The sequence below is a fragment of the Diadema antillarum genome, unplaced genomic scaffold (assembly GCF_040938485.1).
Source record: "Diadema antillarum isolate AM-2024a unplaced genomic scaffold, OU_Dant_1.0 seq00001639_RagTag, whole genome shotgun sequence".
Classification (NCBI taxonomy): Eukaryota; Metazoa; Echinodermata; class Echinoidea; order Diadematoida; family Diadematidae; genus Diadema; species Diadema antillarum.
Window position 1 is genome coordinate 81,540 of NW_027272345.1, and position 23,518 is coordinate 105,057.

General features: G+C 38.2%; 1 protein-coding gene across 1 annotated transcript; it reads right to left on the minus strand.

The window, feature by feature from the left end:
- Positions 1 to 1,452: 1,452 nt before the first annotated feature.
- LOC139711308 (carbonic anhydrase-like) lies at positions 1,453 to 16,489 on the minus strand. The gene is made up of 5 exons (XM_071623211.1): positions 16,354 to 16,489; positions 11,314 to 11,352; positions 6,887 to 7,051; positions 6,143 to 6,303; positions 1,453 to 1,575 (listed from the first exon to the last, which is right to left on the minus strand). Exons 1-5 carry the CDS (start codon positions 16,487 to 16,489, stop codon positions 1,453 to 1,455), a joined length of 624 nt encoding a protein of 207 aa, XP_071479312.1.
- Positions 16,490 to 23,518: the final 7,029 nt, after the last annotated feature.

Below are 23,518 nucleotides of genomic sequence, written 5' to 3' on the forward strand. Positions count from 1 at the left end.
TGGAGAAGAGCCATACTCGAACCAAGGGTTTGCCACTGAGTTTGTTTTTGTGATCAAGACCAAAGCCCATGTTGTTAGGTAACAAGATATTTACAGGCATTGACGTTTTGTCATGTTTTATAAAATCCTCTGTTGAACTGGTTGATTCTCTGGCAAATGTTTTTTTTTTTTTTATATTAAGTCAAATGTTTGAATTTAGTTTTTTTGTCAGATTCTACTGCTGCTCTTTTTTTTTTTGGAGGGTGCAAGGTGTCATTCTGCATTGGAAAATCCTAAAATCGGCAGGAGACCCTGATTTCTGAGTTCCATAGTCGGTAAAAGGGATTCAATTCAAATCAATTTAATTACAATTTCAATTCGTTGGCAAGACAGGCCGGTAAGTTAATGTAAAATAAATCTCTGAATTATACAAGAAATTGTACTGTCACCAATTGAACGCTGCTTACTTTATTTTCAAATGCATTTATCTTAATGCTTAATTTCTACCGTTTCACAAGTAAGAATCGAGTACTTGAAAAGTGTACATAATACACTTTTAATACAACATTAACTATTGTTTTACAGTATGACCTTTTTGGAAAGAAATATGCCGAGTGTGAAAGTGTAGCCCTGAATTGCCGGAAAGATCTCGATCCAACACTGAAGCATCAAATCTGTACACTGATGAAGAATATTTCCACCTAATCATACTGACAACTTAGCACACTAGTGTCTTTCGGGAAATAAATGTCAAGTTCACGTAGTCTTAAAACGAGTGTGAAACCCAACTATATATCTTGTACATTAAAGGAATGCAGCATCATCCGTATAGAACACATTAGTGATATTTGAGGATATTCAGAGAATCAGTTCAAAACTTATATTTTTTTTAAAGTTTGGTGCAGCCATTGCTCGGATGAGAAGACTAAGATATATATATATATATATATATATATATATATATATATATATATATACATATATATATATATATATATATATATATATATATATATATATTTACATCACGTATGGAACAAGTTTAAAACAATTCGATAGATTTCGACAATTATAATCACAGAACGCTTGACATACCTCTTTCAGAAAGCAGGGTAGATATTGTCAGTTACAACTCGAGGCACTGTGTACTTTTCATTAAAAAAAAATTATTTGGAAATATTCTTTATATTTAATATTTTCTTTATCGTTGTACATAAATGACTTCACGACCTGTTGTAGTCTGATCATCCAGAGACGGCTCCATGCAAAGTTATTTTAAAAGTTCCAAACTTTTTTTTTGTTTTTTTTTTAACGGATTGTCCTGTTTTACTCGAAATTCGCTGATGTGTTATACTGTATAATATTGCTGCATTGACTCAATTCAAGTGAATACTTAGGTATTATTCCCCCTTTTGTAACTACCCACTGAGATTAAAAAGCTCAGAACGAAAACCTCAATTCGTTCGTTTCCTTTCACCAAGGGGGCAGGGCGAATATTGTTACCTGAAAGAAGACACCGACGACCGCTACGCCCCCTGGATAATTGGCTGCCTCCTTCAGGCCCGGGTACTGCGTGTCGTAGTGAACCAGATGCATCTATGAACAACAATAATCAGGCAGTCAAAACGTAAGAAGTGCTGGTTTGACGTATTAAAAGCGATTTGAATTACAATACACATTTCTTTTTTTTTTCCTCAATCCAATTTCCTTAAAATCTTTAACAAACCTGAGACCGTAACGAAGAGATCAAGAAGGATCAAATTCATCTTTTTACTCAACCTACTTTGGTTTTTCCGTCGAGATGTTTTCATTGCAACTGATTGACAAATTGCTCTACATCGACGTAGATAAGCACTAAAATTTTGCAAAATGTTGTTTAAATTAAAGGGCATCAATATATAATGCTTGGAAGAGAAGGGAATATCTGCGGTTATGGCTTTTTTACGGCTTCTTATGGCTTCAGTGCTTATTCACGTCGATGTAGGGCAATTTGTCAATCAGTTGCTACTTTGGTTTCTCTTTTAAAAGGCTGTTAGGCCCTTCTCTTCGATTTCTAGTTACCAAAAGACGTTTCAATGAAAGCAGTCCTTAACCGACAATGATTTTTGACAATGTTATCATGTAGGAATGTCATTTTTATCAAGTTTCGACGTAATACTGTTTGGATTTCTTGAATTGTAGTACAAAGAGCCCGAGCGCTGTAGCGCAATACCATGCACTATCGTTAATGCCCTATCGAGCCACTTCACGCCCACTCAAGAAATAATCACACTCCTCTGTATTCAAGATAAAAAGCCTGTTATCTTGGGTGTCTATTCACACTGAAAAAAAAAAAATTGGACGGGAAAGACCATAGTCTTCCCATATACAATTTACACTGCCAGAAAATTCAGAATCATGCAACCCGGTTTTTGGCAGGAAATGCGCACGCGCAGGATAAACAGGAATATATCGTTGTGTGTTTCCTCTTCCTTTTTTTCTTTTAAAGTACACATTGTATAATAATTGTGTATGTGCATTTTGCCGCTGCCTTTGAGTTGATGCCACAGATACGTGTTATTCTTACGCAGCGATCAGGCGTTGTCGGCAGACGCGCAGGAGATCCCCCGAGGGTGAATGTCACGTGACCTAAAGAATGAAATAAAATAAAAGAATAAATTGGCGAACCGGGAAGCGGGCATTTGATCGGGGGAAAAAAGCAAACACCCCCCCCCCCTAAAAATCTCAATAAAACTGCCAAATTTCCGAAAGCTTCACTCCCGGCGTAGTGCCCGGGGAGGGTTTTCTCAATTCCGCTTTCTCGCTCACATACCGGTAGCTGCCTAGCAACTTCCCAGGAAATGTACAAAATAATTACGGTTTTTGTCGACAGTATACCTGTCCATTATAATGACATAAAAAGCTGAGTTGTTGAGCTGCCAATCAGTACGAGGATATTAACGACCGAAGTGTCGACGATGAGTTCCGAGGAGAGTGATAATGATAATAATAATGTAGGATAAAAAAAAAAAGAAACTGGTTCTCATTCGTTGCATTTTATTGCGAAAATGGATAGCACATTTCCTCATTACGCATTGCACGTGCTTGTTGAGAAATGTCTTTGTCGCCGCATATAGACACCGAAGTTGCCAAGCATAACACTACATCATTGCCATACAAAATAATGAAAGGAACAGTGAGAATGTTGGATATTCCACCAAAAGATTGATACGCGCTGACAAATGATTTAGCAACGGATTGCTGTACACCTCTAACACCTTCATAAATACGAGAATTCAGTTGTTCGCGATAATTCGTTATACTTTTCAGAGCGTCGTATGATGATGATGGATATAAAGAGACGAGTAAATTAGATTCAACCACCTGACATAGCATGCCATGTTTTTCCTTTGAATTAGACACGTTTATCTGTAGACTATTTGATTAAAGTTTTTTTTAAATCATTTTAAAGGTTTAATTTACCATTTGCAGAAGAAACAAAAACCCAGCATTAGTGCTTTAGAATATAAAATGTGACTTAGAAATTGAAACAACCACTGTAAAAATTTGAATCCGTATACACAAAATGAGAACAATAGTTATGATAAAAATGTTTCCAGACTAAACCTTCTACAGTTATGATTTAATGAGAAAAATACTTATATCCCCATATTATATTTTAGGCTTTATTGCAAAAATTGTATGTGGTAGGATGTTTTGTGATACAACAGACACGGTGGCAGAGCTACACATATGCAACAAATGTGATATCGTCAGCATTTTTTAACTCACTGCTCCCAAAGGTAAACAGGACCTTTAACTCTATTAAGCCCAAGCTATTTTGACCCCTCGCAGGCCCAAGGCCACTTTTTTATTATTTGATGTATCATCGTCATATTTGGCACATGAGTAGAGTAACTCGTACTCTACATGACCGTACATTTGAATTTTCACAAGGTCACCCATGGAGGGCGCTATTTACCAAAATATAAAGAAATACATAGGAAATATGCTAAAAACATGATTTTTCTGTATAATTTCTTTCTCCCCATTATATATGTCTTATTATAGACCAATCATTTTCATATTTGCCACAAACGATAAGCAAATGGAATTTTATTATTTGTTATGGTTGAAATTTCTCAAGGTCACCACATGGGGGCGCTATTCATATCACCATAGTGATACATTATGAGACCTGAGACGAAATGTTTGGGATGGGTACATGTAGTTATGACATTTCATATTTGCATAATACTGGAATTTTGAGATTGCAAATTGATAATATGATAAACTAATGATATTAGAGGCATAACTTGGGTGAAGGAATCAAAATAACTCAAAATATAAGGGCAATCTCTAGAAAATATTATTGTTTTCAATTATCTCTATTATATCTATTGTTTTATGCCTTTGTCACATAAAAACAAAGGAAAAATAAGAAAAACTTTCCAGGACCATAATTACTTCGAATTTTGCTCCTTCAACAAATTTCAGCCAAGAAACACCCATTTCATACACTGTAATGCTGTTGAATGAAATTGGAACAGAAAAAAGATGCAAAATCTGACTGACATGGTTGTCAGTTTATGGTTGCCATGGCAACCAGCAATATCAAATATAGCTAAATTATATATCAAAATGTTTGCAATAAGATTTTAGGAAAAGTCACCAAATTTGGTTGAAATCGGATAAAGGGCGAAGGAGTGGCAAACGAAAATCTGGTAGGGGGCACAATGTGCCCCCCCCCCCCCTTGGGCTTTATAGGGTTAATAGCCGTAAATATTGGATTTCTTTAAATGTTTAGGCAAGCACTTTAAATACTACTTATATGACATGTTTCAGTTTTTGTTTCTACACGTCTCATGCGTGTTTGGATAAAGGGTGGTGGCTGAGATTTCCAAACTTTCATTGCATAATAAAAACCGCATTGGTTGGATCAGATCAAACTTTCGCAGAAAAAAACTAGAAATGTCGCTATGGCGACTGGTATGCCTCCGCCATAATGCATGATTCTCCTAATAGGTCTACAGTACATGTGGACAATGTGTGATTACATTTTCACAAAATTGGCAAAATATTAAAATGACATGCTTGTCACAAATGTATCAAATGTTCACCTTCCTTGACCTATGTTTAATTGGATGAATAGGAGAGCATGTATTTGGGGATTTAAGAACTTTAACTTCGACTTTGACCCTTTCATAAGTTTACGCACTTGAGTAATTGTCAAGGTATAAAGAAAAAGTGCAATTTCTGTATTGAACAGTAAATTGTTATCATTTTCATCTGGCCTTTGATTCATAAGAGAATCAATGTCAGGCAGAACATACATAAATATGTACTAAGTTTAAAGATAACTTGAGCCACTTCCGAGATATGGAGAAAGAAGTTCAGCACTTTCACTTGATCTTTGACCTTTTGACCTTTGACCTTCTTGGCAAAAAAAAAAAATCCCAAAGAATCTCTAGTGGGTTATACATGCATACATCAAGTTTTAAAAAAATAATCCTGCTGGCATTGCATAAATATAAGGAAAATAGTAACATTTTGAAGTATTGCCCTTGACCTTTGACCCCTGACCTTTGACCACATGAACCCCAAATTCCCCAGACAACCACTGCCAGTCAGTACATGCATACATACTTTGTTCCATAAAGATACCTTGAACAATTTCCAAGATACAGAGAAAAAAGTTAAATTTTAACATTTTACTTGACCTTTTGACCTTTGACCTTTTGACCTCATGACCCAAACTTTCACCAGAGAATCTTAATTGGGTAATACATGTATACACTAAGTTTCAAGAAAATATCTTCAGGTATTGCATAGATATGGAGGAAATAGTGAAATTTTACGCATTTGACCTTGACCTTTTGACCTTTGACCTTGAGCATGTGCACCCAAAAGTTGATAGGCACAACTTAACCCCCTGATACACATACATGCCAAGTTTCATTAGGATACCTCAAAAGGTTTTGATAGTTACCCTGTCCACAAAATTCATTACGGACGGACGGAAGGACGGACGGACGGACGGACGGACGGACAACCCGAAAACATAATGCCTCCGGCACCACTTCGTGGCGGAGGCATAAAAAGAAAGAAAAAAGGCAAGACTGCACCTCGTCATCAAATTAAGAGACTATAATGCGCCGTGAGAAACAAGTTGGGAATAACAAACCTCGACCGGATAGTGAGTTCCGTTCACGGCGTGTTCGGATCCCTTCTGGTTATCCGAACCGAAGTGGAAGTGAAACTGGTAGACCCGGTAAGTCCCTTCCAGTCCCCCTCCAGTGACGTCATACGACCCCTCGTCTGGGTCACGACTTAGATCGACCTCGACTGCGTGCACGTCATCGGGGTCATAAAAGAAACATGAAAAAGCCATAACCGCAGATATTCCCCTCTCTTTCAAATATCAAATATTGTTGCCCTCTAATTTAAACAATATCTCGCAAAATTCTGAAAGTTGCGCAGTCACACGTCTTTTCTGTATATTTGACAAAGAACAAAGGCTATTCATTAGGTCGACGCATGGTCATCATGGTAAAAAGTAGTTTGACTATGCCTAGTGTCTGAGCAGATCGTATCGTTAAAATACAATAACTCTCATTTCTGAACAGTAGTTGTAAATATTCTTCCAAGTTAATCCTTGTATTGTTTCTATTCGAAATTCATATCAATGCAGTATTTTGATTTGATTTGATTTGATTTGCTTTAATGGTTCCTGCATTATCGGTATACATGAACATTCAAATAAACATTATACATTGTACATGTATACACATTGTTGGTGCCTTATATGTACCTAAATATACGTTCTTAAAGTCGTTTTGTCTTCATTGCCTTTACAATGCGTAACAAAACGTATCAGCGATACAATGAATAAAAATATTTCGTCATCACATCTAAATTATATACTAACGTGCGTGTCCATTGTTCTCAAGGGTCCCGGTCTTTATGATGTCATAGGAGGTGAAGTCGAAGGGAGCGAGTTCGGTGGGCGTGGCGGAATCGGGGTCGATGTCAATGGGCGACTGCGCGTTGCCTCCGCATTGAGAGTTATAAATGTCTGGCCAGAACTCCTCTCCTGAGAAATAAGGGCACGTCAAAAGATTTAGGGAACCTTTCTAAATCCGTCGATATACAGTGCACTCCCATTATAGTAAACACGGTTATAACAAAATTTAGAATTGCGGTAACAACGAAGTAAAAATTCAGGCCACAACATAATAAATTATGTTTTTTATTTGTCTATGTGTTCGGTTTAAACGAAATTTTGATATAACGAAAGAAAGCTGCCGGTCCTGAAAACTTCGTTATAACGGGAGTCAACTGTATTTACTTTTTGTCACCATTTCAAGGTTTTCATTTCTTTTTCTTTCTCATTATTCGTACATATATTTTGTATAATACTCTATGACTCGTGCTTCTTTCAAACTGTGAAACAATATAAATTGACCAATGTATGTTTGTTTTATGTAATACTTTTGGTTTGATGGAAGTAAAGTACATGTATAATAATTGAATCAAATAAAAGAAATCATGTTCGATAGTCTCCAATTAATACCTGTCGCTTCGAGAACCACTTGTCAATGACGAAATAAGTCTGATGTAAAATTCAGGTCAGTGGTTTACACCATTAAATGCAGTGATTATGTCTTGTCTACCCAGCATATCTACTCCTGCTATTTATACAGTGTGGCGTCATCATTTTCTCCAATACAGGGAAAGGTATAAATTAGCATACGTGGGTCGTTTGGGACGTCTGACAGGTGCCTACTTTGTAGAGCATTTTTGGCAAAGGGGTTTAAGCGCCAAATGTGATTCGCATCTATAATATCCCAAGACAGGACAAAGAACCTTACCTACTATAATCCACATCAGGCGGCCTCCCAAGGCAGATGTTCGATAATTCTTAAGGTTCGTTAATCCGAAAATGGAAAGTAGGTGCGTCCTAAAGAGCCTTCGGTACAACGAACCAATTCCGGCAGGGGCGGCGCAGCCGTGGGGGCCGTGGGGGCTCGGGCCCCCACACTTTTTGTGCACCATACAAAGGAATACATAAGGTGTCATCACTTTGGGCCCCCACACTTTTTTCAACCCAGAAGTACGTAAGAGGCACTACAATGGGAGGGGAGAGAATGAGCTGAGTTTTTTTTTTTTTTTTTTTTTTTTTGCTTGTTAGCTCATGAAACCCGGAAGTGGGCCCCCACAGTCGGCCCTGTCCGGATCTGCTAACCTTCGGAATAACGACCTTTTTCCTTCATTTTCGGATTAATGAACCTTATATCATTTCCAGAAGTAAAAACTTTTTCCTTTCCATTTTCGGATTAACGGACCTTCGAATTAACCTTTCGAATAAGGATCTGTAACCTCTTCTTCTTCTTCACCTCTCCGCGGGCATAATTCTCTTGTCATACAATGTCTTCCTTCGTGAACATAAATGTCAAGTTATTTTCAAGGCCGTACGTACGCAGGGTCATTAATGCGAGGGGAAAAAAAGTGGCTTATTGATACCATCCCCCACTCCTCCTGTCATAAGGTATGATGTTGTTTTATCATCCCTCATTTAAGGCTCATCCATATATATCGACGAGTGTGAATGGGAAACTGTAATTATTCATGATGTGGATAGGGAAGCCGAATTAAGATCTCTATTATTCACGCCCACGGCTCAGTGGATTTGTCAAATGACTTTTCTCATGACCAGAATCCATGACCTCGTTTAACCTTCTCCTACTTAAATTTCCTCTTAAAATGTTGTCTCCTTCAGCGGTGGCCTCACACTGTCCCGACTTTGACACAAGGCGGCGATACGAATATCAAATTTTCAATATCGCACGAACTTGGCCCAAACTTGGTAAAAAGCCAATCAACTGCCGAAGCGAAAAACCGGTGCCCACGGAAGGTCACACAATAGCCATCTGCAAAGGCAGCTCGCTACATATGGGGACACGCACACAGGGAGCAGTGCACTCGCACACACAGGCGGCGAGCGGCGAGCTGCAAGCGTAGCGAGCTCGCTCCTTTCCGACCGCTGTGTGCGTGCGAGCTGCCGTTGCAAAAGGCTATTCACACGATGACACCCGGACCACACTACCCAGAAGACTAAATGTGCAAATCTTTATTACAAAATGAACTTTCGCAAGATCACTGGCCTATGTTTTGCTTGCCAAAGATTTTGCAGCCGTTCACGACGTTGCTGCCGGAGCCTAAGAAGCTCCTTTGGCTGTTATATGATGACGCAAGATTTTAGAAAAAAATGATATTCTCTACTTGAATTTCATATGATATCAGGTTCTCTTTCAAAACGAAATTAATTCGAGCAATTAAAGGCAGCTGTTCTTCTCAGTTGTGCTGCTGAATCACATTTTTTTAAACATACAATCCAATATTTGTTTATTTTTGTTGCAAATCAAACCATGTATACCAAAATGATATAAAACAATGTAAAACTCTGCATATAAATCTCAGAAACAGCTCTCTTGATCAGCCTGATCAAACTAATCAATATCTGCTTCATAACACTAACACTTGGGCTGCTGAATTGTATTTTTAACATGTAATACAACCTTTTTCTTTTGCAAACAATACCACGTATACAAACGTGATATGGCATTCTGCATAAATCTGAGAAAAAGCTACATTAATTGATCAATCCTACTAAATCAATCAATACGTTCTGTTTCATGACACACACCGCTTACTTGAGAATACAGCATTTCACTGTAACCTGCCATAAACTATTAACGAAAGTCACTATAATTTTTTAACCTATCACCCGATATTCCCCCATCTGATTTTGTTATACAAAGTAGAATAATCACATTGTCATACTCTCAAAACAAACCGTATTCCTAATTAACCATCTTAACCAGTTAACTAACAAAACCATTACCCTACTATACTACCTGACTGCAACTACCCCACCCGCCCCATCACACACTTCTCTACACACATCAAACCTACCCTTGTTTAACTACAATTACTCACAAAACTAATTGCCCCCTCCCCCCCCACACACACACACGAAATACCTCAACACACAAACACACATACACACAAGATATCCACAAGAATGACAAGGAGTTTATACGATTAGAGCCAAATTTGATTATTTCCTTTATGGTGTGAGTATCTTTGCTCTTAAAGACGGGGGGAGTGTGAACCCTGAATTAGAGCTCAGAGACTAACAAGCCATGCATCAGTGACGTCACAAGTCATGTATTATACTTCGTGACCTTTGAATGCAAACCTTGATCATATTTTGTTTATAGCAGCCATAATCGTGATAATCACTTCCAAAACTCGACTGCACATGAAAGTCCCTGAACCAGCAATGAACCTCCTCTTATTGGGATGTTAGATTTTTTTTTTCTTGGTGGTGATTCAGAAAAGCTAATTTTGCTTGAAATAAGAAAGACGCTGTAATTGATAAAGACACCGTTTTCGCTACTACTGCAACTACTACTCCGACTACAATAATAATTAAGATAGTACAGTAGTAGTAGTAGTAGTGGCAGTAGTGATATTGATAATAATGATATGAAATGATGATAATAGTGATGACGGAAGTAATATAAATAACAATGGTTAAACGGACGCATAGTTTTGGTTATACGTGGGGATATAGATTTGAACTTTCAAAAAAAAAAACTAAAAAAAGGGTCCTAATAAAAGTTGGGTCCCATCTTTTATTAGAACCTCTTTGGTTTTGGATATCTCAGCCTATTCAAAATCAATTTTCATCAAATACATTTTTGAATTCATTTTCGAATTATTGTATGATCTTTAATATTTCATAAGTGGTGTCTATAAATATCTCGCAAATATCAAGATCTGAATCCCCACCTGAACCAAAACTATACCATCCCTTTAAGAATCCTCCCTTTACACACTAAAAAAATAAAGGTTCAAATTTGCACCCTATTTGTCCCTATACCAGCACCCTGGGGTGCACATTTGTACCTTTTATTATTCAAGTAGAAAATTAAATCTCTTGATATTTACATTCGTACCTACAAAGATGCGGACATATCCATTAGAGTGTAAGTTTGATCTTACGAGTAAAACCTTGGTACTCGTGGTCCAAATGTTTAAGTCACAATGTATCAATATTTATGGTGCATGTTTGCACCCTTGATTAGCACAAAACGGAGGGTGCAAATTCGCACCACTGCCGGTTCAAAATTCAACGTATTGCACCTCTGAGGGTGCAAATTGCTTATTGCGGTGCAAAGTTGCACCCATACGGTTGGTTGTATAAGTTGCACCCATAAGGTTGGTTGTATAGGGACAAAATTGGGGTTCAAATTTGAACCCGTATTTCTTCAGTGTGTATGTACTCACTTGTTCCATTCACCCCGTCGTAGGACCAGTTACCGATCGCTGGGAAAAAGCAAAAGAGAATGAGTGCGATGAGGTTAACTAGACAGAAGGATGTCACAATATAGACAACAAAATACTGTCAAAATTGCCATTTGATGCTGTCTTTGGTACCCTAGGATGCCAAACAGAAATCTGCCATTTTGTTGCATGGTTATAATCGTTCTTTTTCAGCCCACTACCCTTGGTTAAAAAAAAAAAAAAATGGGTGAAAGTATTTTCTAGTGCCTTATGGATTTATTCATTATCATTTTTTTATTTTATTTTTTATTTTTTGCTGTAACAATGACATCAGCAGTGCAGCCGCATCATACATCAGCGCTCACCACACACACTACACCAGTGATTTCAATGTGGTATGTATAGACAGCTGCACTGCACTATGCATTACCAGTCTACGGAAGACGTAACATACATAATCATTAATACGTGTCAGTGGATTGCAATTATCTCGTTCTGCATAACTGTTCATAATTACGATATTTTTTTTATTGAAGTGGTTTATTGAAGAAAGCATCATTATACAGTAAAACGTAGCAGCCAATTAACAGGCTGAATTGCTGCAAAAATTAAAAATTACACTGAATTACACACTAAAAACTTTGAGTACAATATAAAATAAATAATGTGGAATTAACCGCATGTACAAACAAAAAAGTAATAATCATGTAAAAATATCAAGATATAGGGTCTACATAAAATTGACACATGAATCTAATTTCTAACTTTAAAAAAGATAAAAGATCTTATTAACTTGATCCCGATATATGAAAAACTTAGAACAAAGTATCATTATTGTTATCATAATCGTAATTAATTTACGGTAAAAAAAGATCGTAACACGGCTGAAGTTGGCATCTGGAAAATGATGATGGCATTTGGCAGTGTGTAATTCTTACGAAACACGAGTTGGCGCCATACAATGCGGTAACCCGGGGTATGACGGGTATGGCGGTGCATCATGCTTCAATCACGCACAAACTCCCTAAAGTGGAGAAAACTATTCCAACGGAACCTTGACAATGCGACCTCATGAACTCGCAGTGATAATATAAATCATGCATAGAAATGTGCAGAGGAAAACTACTCGCATGATTTGGCAAGCAAGCAGAATATGACATTGTGAAAAGGGCAATGTTCTAACTGTTCCACGTCTTTGTCTTTGATGTGTGTCATTTTTATAACATGCTCTCTGACTGAGGGCAATGAATGTCAATGACATTGGTGTTTTCTAAATTTGTATTCATTACCGATTCACTGAGCATCCCAAACTGCATAATGCCATCATGTATGAACGACAGGTTCCGTTTACAACCACACAGTGTAAGCAAAAAGAGATAAAATACAGCACGTACTGCTTGTGTATAATAACATTAAGAAAGAGCGAATATATATATATATATATATATATATATATATATATATATATATGCACGAGTGTAAATATAATGAACAAGAAAAGTAAATATTTTTGGAAAAGATTAGACATGCAAACGTACTACAGTACATAAGTGAATGTAAACATATGAATATATAAATATATATTATACATCGTGTTTCTATATACATTATGCACGTCATTAATAGTTGCTACCACCCCACGCTCGAGAGAACATGCATGCTGACAAGAGAATCGGGTATTATGACCTTGGTAATTATACCACCTGTGTCTTGTTATCATCACGTCTTGTACACGAAGAATGTCATCTGTTTGATCAAGCCCGACGTTCCCACAAACGCATGGCTGCCTCTTGAGAAACCTTTTTATGATCATTATGAGATCATGAGCCTATTGTATTCTGCCTCTTAAAGACTATTTGCTCAGCGTTTATGCGCCTCTTGAGGTCACGTACTCAAACAGCCTCTCATCCAGTCGACTATGGAAGCAAACGCATCAGCCCAAGAAAAGACTTTCCCCCGCTGAAAGTCCATCCTGAAATGTATTATTTACTTTTGTTTCTAATACTAGGCGATCCGTGATCATCATAGATTACCGTCTGTATCTGTACGAGTCTGTCTCTGTTACTTCTGTATTTCTTGAACTTGGAGGGCGGGGGATGTTTCGTTGTCTTTCATGCGCCAACCTCTGGTGCATGAATTAACAACAAGCAATATTTTTTTTCATACTGTCATTGGCCAAACGGATCCATGGGCACGAAAATTCTTCCGAGCAGCAAAGGCATATATTGAATTTGTACAAACGCTTGGCATGCCAAAATTTGACTACAATCATATACAAACCTGCTTAATCATACAAACCTGTCACTTGCACACATTTACACTTCTATAATTTACCAGTAGTCAATGGTGCTGTTTGTTTGCTTTTTCTTCTTCTTTACAGCACCAAGTCACTTTTCTTCCTTGTTGTTTTGTTTCATTTTATTCGATTGTGTTGTTGTTGTTGTTGTTGTTGTTGGCGTTGGCGTTGAGTTGTTGTTTTGTTTTGATTGTTTGTTTGTTTGTTTGTTTGTTTGGGTTTTTTGTTTTGTTTTGTTTTGTTTTGTTTTGTTTTGTTTTGTTTTGTTTTGTTTTTTGGGGGGGTCTTATTTTTTCAAAGGAAAACGTGCTTGGCAAACACGTTCAGAAATAAACCAAACCACACCAAACCTGGTCGCTCCGTGCTGAAAGGATTACGCAATGCAAACGCATATTGACTTGCATTGATTCGTAATGCCCTGATCATCACTTACGTGGCCAAACGAATATGTTCATAATTATGTGCTATATATTTCATGCTATAATATTCTACCATTTTTCTTCAGACTACTTATGCTTTTACTACCATGTTTTTAGAAAATAAAGTTATACATTCCTACCCTACAAGACAGGAAAACTTATTCCACTTTTCCCCGGAAGAACTGCATTTGCGCTTAAAACAATAGTACACACAGGTCCGGAATTCTGGAATGGCCTTGACTCTAACATCACTGAATCGTTGTCACTAAATTGTTTTAAAACGTAAACTAAAAGATTTCCTCGTGAAGACGAGGAATCTTGCAAGCGTATTAAAGGTGGCTATTTCGTTATGTTCTTATGAATCTTATTTGTTTCTCTCTCTTTTTGCTCTCTTTTCCTTTACGTCCCTTTCCTCCCTTTCATAGTTTTCGTAACTAGGTTGTTTGTTTGTACCAAGACCAACATTTTCATCTAGGGTCCTATACATTACAAGCTCTGCTTTTTACTAGGTCCCCCACATTTCATGTTTGTAAAACGTATTGTCTTCTCTTGTATTCTTTGTGATTACGACGCTATGCCCAGTCTTATGTTCAATCGATTGTATCATGTTATTTGTGTTTGAGATGTGGAACAGTAAAATCAAATCAAATCAAATCAAATACACTCATAAAAAGCCTTCCAAACCAAGAGTCTGTCGGAGATGATTATCTGTCAATCATTGCTATCAAATGATTAAAAACAGACACTGGAATGCACCTTCCCCTAGACGGAACATAACTTGCACGTTTCCCTGCAGTGTCTTTTGTTAAGCATATTGGTGACATATTAACTTATAACAGATAATCTTTGTTTATAAATCATACCATAACGTCATGTTTCTGTAATGTTATGTATCTTGAGCGATGTCTCCGAGGAGAACCCAAGAAAAAGAAGAAAATGGTCATGATTTTCACTATAATGTTCTTGATAAAAAGTTCGCTGCCCTCTAATGCGAACACAAGGGTGTGTCTAAGCTAGATTGGCTTTATCAAGGCCCTCAAAATGTATGAGTATTTGGAAGGAACCGCCCAACTTATAAACATTCGATATACGACACTCATGTCACAATAACCTTTTCTTCAAGGCATTTTAGAAAATATGTAATGGAGCAAAAGAAAAGAGATTTTAGAAGGAGGAGGGACATGAAAAGGAAAATAAAATTACAGGTGGTGTATTACCGTAAAGGTAAAAAAGAAAATCATCAGTGGTTTTACTCACCGACTGAAAAAACAAAACATTTTATGAATTAGCTTTACAGTCTAGCAACCCCCAAACACTGGATATCCGAAGACCAATCATGAATCAATTTGTTCGACTCATGTGGAATCTAGTAGGTTATCTAATCGTATGAGGTTAAACTAAAATGGCCATACTGCATCTGAGCCATGGGTAGAAACATCCGGGAGCAAACCTGTTTAAAACCTTTGTGTTTGGTTTATCCTCGAATATTCCCTTCATTGTATGGAGTACCGTCTCCTGTATTTCTGTACTTCAGACCTACGGGATCGTAAACCAACGTTTAACTGTTCCTCGTCTTTGTCTTTGACGTTTGTCATTTTTATAACATCCTCTCTGACTGAGGGCAGCGAATGTCAAGAAAATGTCAACAACGATCATTACTTTGAAGGCTGGAAGCTGTCATGCAAAGTCATTGCTTATTGCGTGACTTCGCCTTGAGCGCACGGTTACACTCTATGCGCCGGAGACCCACGAGTCACACATCCCACGAGTTAACCCAGCCAACGAGCTCGACATTAGGCAAATAAGACGCATGAATACACACGAGTCAGACCAAGGAGGTGCGACTTTGGTACCTCCTTGGTCAGACCGACATTACATCAAGGGGTTCAATGCACCCAGTGTCGGGTTTTGTTGTTGTTGTTGTTGTTGTTTCGCTTTGTTTTTGTCTGTCTGTTTGGTTTTTGGCCAGTGTCGAAATCGTAGGCATTGTTTGCCTACTAGCTGTCGAACCAGCGAGACTCGCCCACTGGTCCAACTCATGGGCCTTATTTGCTTAGTGTCGAGCTCATGGGCTGTATGACTCGTGGGCTGTATGACTCATGGACCTTTTTTCAATGTCGAGCTCGTGCATGGGCAATATGACGAGTGGGTATTGGGCACGTGTGATGACTCCAGGATCATGTTCAAGTATCGTGCTTTTACAATGCAATTAAAACGCTTTAGCTCCATACTTTACTATCTCAACTTACAGCGTCAAAATGTGTTTAAAACGGTGTTCTACTATACCCCGCACGCTGTCTGAAGACAGTTAGCAGGGGTAATTCAGACGATCTATCTGCTCCAGCTCTGACCCATCCTCTGAGTACGGCCAGGGAGGCTCACCTCCCTGGTGCGGCTGAGGTGCGGTCACAACCGCTCCGGCCTTGGCATAAATGCTGACTCGATACGCGTGATGGGTTGCCATGGCGAAAGAAACGGTCTCGCCCCGTTCTTATTCCAGTCCACTACCACGGACTTGCTGCTCAGAAGGATGTGCTTTGGAATCGGAACTGCGGTGTGAACAGGGCACACAAATATGGTCTTCTGATAATTTAAACAAGTCTGCAATAATCATCATTGTCACGACCCCCGAGCCGTGTCATTCCAGACCCTGTCTTCTGTCTAGTGTGAAACAATGTGCAGGCGGTTTGTTCATCCACGGAGGACTGATATTCCCCGGTCCAACGAAACCCACTCAGCCCAAGAGACAAATCACCAGATGAACTTGTCTTTGGTTTCATGTCTGCTCATTCCATTTTCCCGCCAAGGTCAGCTGGTTCTCCCAGCACGTTCGGCAGCTCTCAGCACCTGTTTGCAACGCTCTGTCGTATTCTGTATCCGACTATGACCACCACTGGGGTGAACGCCCCTCTGCGTGATAGTCAGAGCTGTCCCCCACCACCCCTTCCTTCATTTTACCCATGTCTGTAGGTCATATTTCATTGGTTGCCGGCATAATTGTAATACTATTCTATACAAGGAACTGTGCACCTGTTCTTCATCAATTACTCCTTTCTTTAATATAATATGATATAATATATTATGTATATATATATATATGTACATGTATATGCGTGTGTGTCTTTGTATACATATTATGACGATAGGAATTTTAGAGGACACATGAACATAATAATTCATCTGTGCCTAGAATACTGATCTTTTTTATATAATATACAATAATTGCGTATGGTGCCCACATATTCTACGACGCATAGATGCGCAAAGAATTCATAACAATGTACTACAGTTCCTTTGGCACATAAAAAGGAGAGAAGTCTTTTTTTTTCAAGGATTGCCTAATAATACTGATAACCTCACAATAGGCTTGGTTTGAAACTTGACTTTCACTTGCAAAGACACGTATGAGTGGAGATACGGAAAAAGAACCATTTATATTTTTCATGTACACGTCCTGCATATTATGGATTGCGAGATACAAAGAGGGAGACAGGGAGAAGGAACGAAAGAAGAATAGAAGAATGAAAACCTTTGTTCATATTTCGTCAGTGTAACGTCAAAACGTTAAGTCTACGGTAAATGTCAGCCAGGAGTGCCTCCTACGACTTAACTGCTGTTTACTGTTTTCACAAGGTAAATTTTGTTCGGTTGAGAGATACCACAGCCTTTCAATGACCGTGAATAATGAACAACAATAACTCCCCAATAACATGCAGCATATTCCAGGAGCCTCGGTTGAAAAGATTTATATGATGCTGTGAAATCATGCTTTCGTTGCCTTGTCCCGTGAAACCGTACCATAATTTGACTATAGATCTGAAAAAAGGGATGCGTGCACCTCCCCGCAGCTACTTCCGCACTTTACTGTTATTCGTCACAGAAATAGATTTCAAGTGTGTGTACACTGTTGTAAAGTAGCCGAAAGTGTCCATTTTTTGAGTGGCCTCATAAAAGATATTTGTTTTGTGTGAAGTACGCAACATGTACTATGGCCACTTCGAAATGGCGTTTACATAATTGTTTTAGTTTGTGTTTTTATATCTGGAATGTATTTTATGATATTCATACTGTCAATGAAAGCATTTACGTGGGGGCCAGATGCACCAGATTGAACGATTTACAGCTTATAAATGCTAAAGCTCCTTATACCGGTGGAAGAAGTATGTCCTCCCATCACACGCTCATGGTAAAAGATGTCGGGACCTACACCTGTCAATAGTTATGAAGTATAATCTCTGAGGATCTTTGGTAACATAGTAAGAAGAAGGAGACTTTAGGACTAGATAAAGTCAGAGCGTGATAGTACCTCCATTTGGATAAACAATAATGCACCAAATACTGAATTCTGCCTCTAGTTCTGAGGCTCGTTTACTGTAATACTTGACAAGCACTTAAAGTGATGAAATTATACAACGTATTGTTAAATCTCTTTAGCTAAACATGTGCACCAGATACTGTAGTGTTTTCCAGCTTTGGTTCTATTTGGTTTATTTAACTTGACACTGCTTGACAAGCAAGTAAGAACAATGTAATTGCAATGGAGATGTACAGAGCTACCACATAAGAATATACAATGGCAATGGATGGATTTGCTGAACGCGTACAAGTATTCCACCACACAGTAATGTACACTCGAAAGATTTATAAATATTCCAAATTTGTCGTAATTGAGGAGATATAATACTGCACAAATGACATTTCAGAAAAACGGTTTACTCGTTCAATTAGAACTTTTGGTCACAATCAAGTTTTTAACTGTTAGGCGATTTGATTAACTGTGGAAGGAAATGGGGAAAGGTTAGATACCCACACGCACTCCCACATCCAAATATTATGTATATTTCATTATATCATATATGAGTATGATATATTGTTGAATAATAACCATCGGTCACTGAAACAAACAGAGGCAGCGGTCCGTATAATTGATATAAATGTAGAATTTAATTGAAGAATCCCGACCATTCAAACAAGGGCCATCTCTGGTTGAAATTAGCAGATTGGAACGCAATTTGTTGCCGTTGATTAGATGGCGAGTAGCCCTTCCCATTTCATTAAAAATGACAATAAAATGGAGCACTGACATCGAAAGAAGTACGCCGAAATGTGGCCATGATTTCATATCAAACTCGCTGTGCTGGAGGAAAAAATGGCCCGCATTGTACAGAGGCATGCAATGTCAGCGATGATTGAAAAATCAGAATCTCCTCCCACTAATATGGTGCGATATAGGATACTGTGTCATGAAGATCATCATGCCATGACATCTTATTTCAACTATTCCTTGCAAGTTCTAAACCATAACCTCTGAATTGAAGGCGAGTAGATAATGCCTTTATACAGGGGGTAGTTTGAAAAAAAAAATAAAGGTTCATTATACGATTTCAGTTTGTCTTTACATCTTCGAAGAAAGACAAGACTTAATCTTGTAGTTGGGTCTGTCATTATTTTCATATTGGCCATTTTGTTTATATATATAATGATAATAATAATCAACCGTAAGTTTAAGTAAAAGAAGTTAATCAAAAGAATACTTCAAACTAGCAGAATTTCGTAAGTTTCAAACGAAATGCATCTATAGCAATAAGAACAATGTGACACTAAGATTCCATCTGTTTGGAATTAACAGCGTTTGAGCAGATATGACAAGCGGATGCTTCGATGAGTTGATGACGTCAACGCCGGACCAGTGTTTCTTTGACCTTTACTTAAATATTCGTCAAATTTCCTTTCTGTATAACGAAGTCCAAAAGAAAGACTTGTATCCTTCGCATGATATTTTTGCAGTGTTGCAATAACCAAACAATAATGACTTGTTAAAAAAAGTTACACTTGCTACATTTCGTCCCTATTCTTAATTCACATCCTTTTTAAACAAAAAACCAATGCACATAAATGAACTTCTTATAATTGTTTGTTTTAAAAAGGGCCCAACTTGATTGATGTATATAGCAAGATGGAGGAGTGAATAGTGACGCTAATGTTTAAAATCGCAAAGTATCTTTTTTCTATTTCTATTTGGTGTTAGTCGCGACCGTTCGACTCCGATTCAACATTGGACAATCTAGAATTCCTAGCACTCAATCATTACTGCTCATGAATGCAGATTTTGACTGGTATGATCATCAATTAAAGTTCACCAGCTTATGCTGTCAAGGCATCAATCGACTGAGCAGAGATAGTCGATACTAAAGGTTTACCCAAGGAAAGGATACATACTTACTGGTATTGTTAAAAGGCAGGGGCAGCGTGAGTTAACACTCAGCACGTTCTATCGTTGAATGTATCTTCACATGGAAATTTGTGAGCATTCTCATTGCCAAACAATCTTTTTTAATTTTCTTTTTTTTTTTTGCCAGAATTTAATTGTAACTTAACAACATTCCCGCTATATCGATGCCATCACAGGAAGTCAGTGACCTCAACACGGTCGTATATTCCATCATTCTGTCGAGTAAACTCAACTATTGAACCTATTGCCCTCGATTTGACTCCACGATTGTGCCCCGAGAGTGGTTGGAGGAGTTTTTGATGGTCTGTAAAGACCAGAATAGCGCGTTTATTACCAGAGGTGGAGGAGTCAAAGTACCAGGTAATTCAAAAGTAGCAATTGAAATAACAATAAGTCAGACAAAAAGCAAACATTATTAATTTGCCCTTTATCAGAAGTGATAAAAAGAGGGCAAATGCATAATCCTCCGATATCGGATGTAGGCCTCTGCTCTTGCAATAAAAGACAGTTGAGCTCATTATGGTGGTGGCAAAATGTAACACTGATGAAGTAACATTTCAATTTCAATTTCAATTTATTTTCGTATTTCTCGATGGAAAATACATGGTATATAACAAAATATAATACAGAATGTCCAGCTTGGATATTGTATACATGAAGAAAATAGGAAAACAAAAGTAATACATTACGGTCGATGTGTCATATTCAATCAATTTTCAATTTTCAATCAAAGTAAAGGATGCTAAGATAAATACGATGGACATGGGTAGCATTGTTAGTTTTCAAAGCCTTGTAAACATTTTTTCCTTTCAATGTATTCCAATGTGTCTTTTTATTTATTTGTCAAAGTAAGTAATTATATTAAATCTTACTTACCATGGTAATGGTGATGGTTATCACGAATTCGTCATTGCAATCAATATGACCATTGCTATATACTATAGGACCCACCTTGATTGTCGTTACTTTGAGCTGAAATTTTGGCTCTTTAAATGCATCACTTATTGGTTACAATTGTTGCATTTCCGTTTCATCAACTTTGCCAGCATCTCTTGGGGGTTTTCCGAGTTCAAGGTAAGAACCCACCTGCCATAATCATGCCAAGCTAATGCTTACACCATTTGTATTTATTACAAACGTAAAGTTGCGTCGCACCGAGTCTGGATGAGTGCCAGTATATATATCGTCATTAATACTCTCATTACCTCTTTCTCACAGCTGAAATAACGAACCAAACATCTATATTAGTCCTAATAAGAATTAAAGCACAACAGCACAAAAAACCCAAACAGTGAAACACATCACCTTTCCTTATAAAGTGACAAACGCTAAAACAGTGAAAACAACCTCCCTGGGCAATATGGCTTATAGCATTAAATGCAATTCAAAAAATGGTCAGAAAGACATAAAAATGAATGGCCTTCCTATCCCTTCTCTGAATGAAAAAATTCTAGAAGTGTTTTACAATTTTAAAATTCGAAATTGCAAATGTTTGATATATTGTGTGTGTGTGTGTGTGTGTTCACGAAGAATAATACTACGTGCACAATATTTACGATTGCCCTAAGGATGTTCTTTTTTTTTTTCATTTAAAACTGAATCTTTTGCCGTGATCAATCACACACACACACACACACACACAAATGAAATTAATTCATTTCACATTCAGTGACACGGAAAGAAGTAGATTTCATTCAAACAAAGACCAAAAAAAGGACAAATGAAACGTAAAACCTTTCAACAATGAAAGCTGCTTTACATCACTGGACAAGGCGATTATAGCTATTGTAGTGACCAGAAAGGCGGAAAGAGGAGAAAGAAAAGAGAACCAAGACACAAGACCCCCCCCCCCCCCCCACCCCCAAAAAATAAAATAAAATAAAATAAGATAAAAAGACCCCATACATAAGACTGTCCTAACTACATTGAGTGAACGTGACGTTTGACCCCTTTTTCAATTTATGTCAAAGCAATAACAAACTTACCTATTCGAGCTGAGGTAACGCTCATAAAGGAGAGGGTGATAACGACCAAGACGCAGAGGTGAGCCATGGTTTGTCTCTAGCGTACCCCTTTGGTTGAACGAGACAGACACAAGCCGGCGAAAGGAGGACACACGGCGACTCGCTCGCAAAGAACCCGGACGATCTGGCCTCTCAAACTCCCACTTCGAAGGGAAACTGTGCTGCAGCTCCGAGTCAATCGCTGGACTTTGACTTACTCCTGATAACACAGACACGCAGACGACGCACCAAGTACAACGCCAGCCACCGTATTGGTCATTCCTCTGGTGACGAAATCTTGCTAGGCACACACAACGCACGTCGTCTATAGTTGGCAGCCTTTATAAAAATGGTTTCAAGGATGTAGCCAATCAGAAGCGTTGAAATGAGTCGCGTGTGCTCTCTCTATTTTCTTGTACATAAACTTGCGTGCAAAAAGTGTGCAACGAAAAAAAAAAAAAAAAAAACTCAGCAAAACGTAACTACACGCTTACTGATGTGGTAATGCATCACCTCGAGTACTTCAGCAGTGCGCTCCCAGTCAGCTGTGACAAGCGCGTATAGTAAAGCGCATAGCTCTCAATCACTGATTTCTGTAAACATCTTCTAGTTCATGTATAGCTCGCAAGGCCACGGTCACAACTCAGAGTGGCGACCGACCGATTTGTAGCCTGCTCGGTCGCCGCTGAATTTTTCCACCGCCTAGCAGTTTTTGGAGATGTCGAGCAGGCTATAAAATCTCAGCGATGCCCGACCGGTGCCCTGTCGATATCCTGTCGGTCACCGGTCAATTTTGGGTTAAAAATTGCGAAATGTGGGGATGTTCTCCGCGCGGAGACTGGGCAGTCACCGAGCGATGCCCCATTGGCAACTGGACGACCTCCCACCGGCCACCGGCCGATTTTTACGAAATCGCTCAGCGACCGCGGGTGATCGATAGGTCATCCACCGGTGTCCCGTAGACGTACCGGCGGCTGCCGACCGGTCTCTACCGGAAATTTCTCACCATCTACCTGGGTTTATCTATGTACCTTTATGTGATTTATGGTGTGATAATCAATCAATTAATAAATGAATTGATTAGGATAAAACTTGAGGGTAAAGATTTAAAAGTTAAATTGCAACTACCAACCTCACTTATGTGAAACCACAGATAACTACAAATTAGGAAATCAAACAAAATGGAGGAAAACCCAAGATGGAACAAAGATGAGAATAGATTAGAATTTTCCAAAATATCTTTGTTTTCTTCTATATT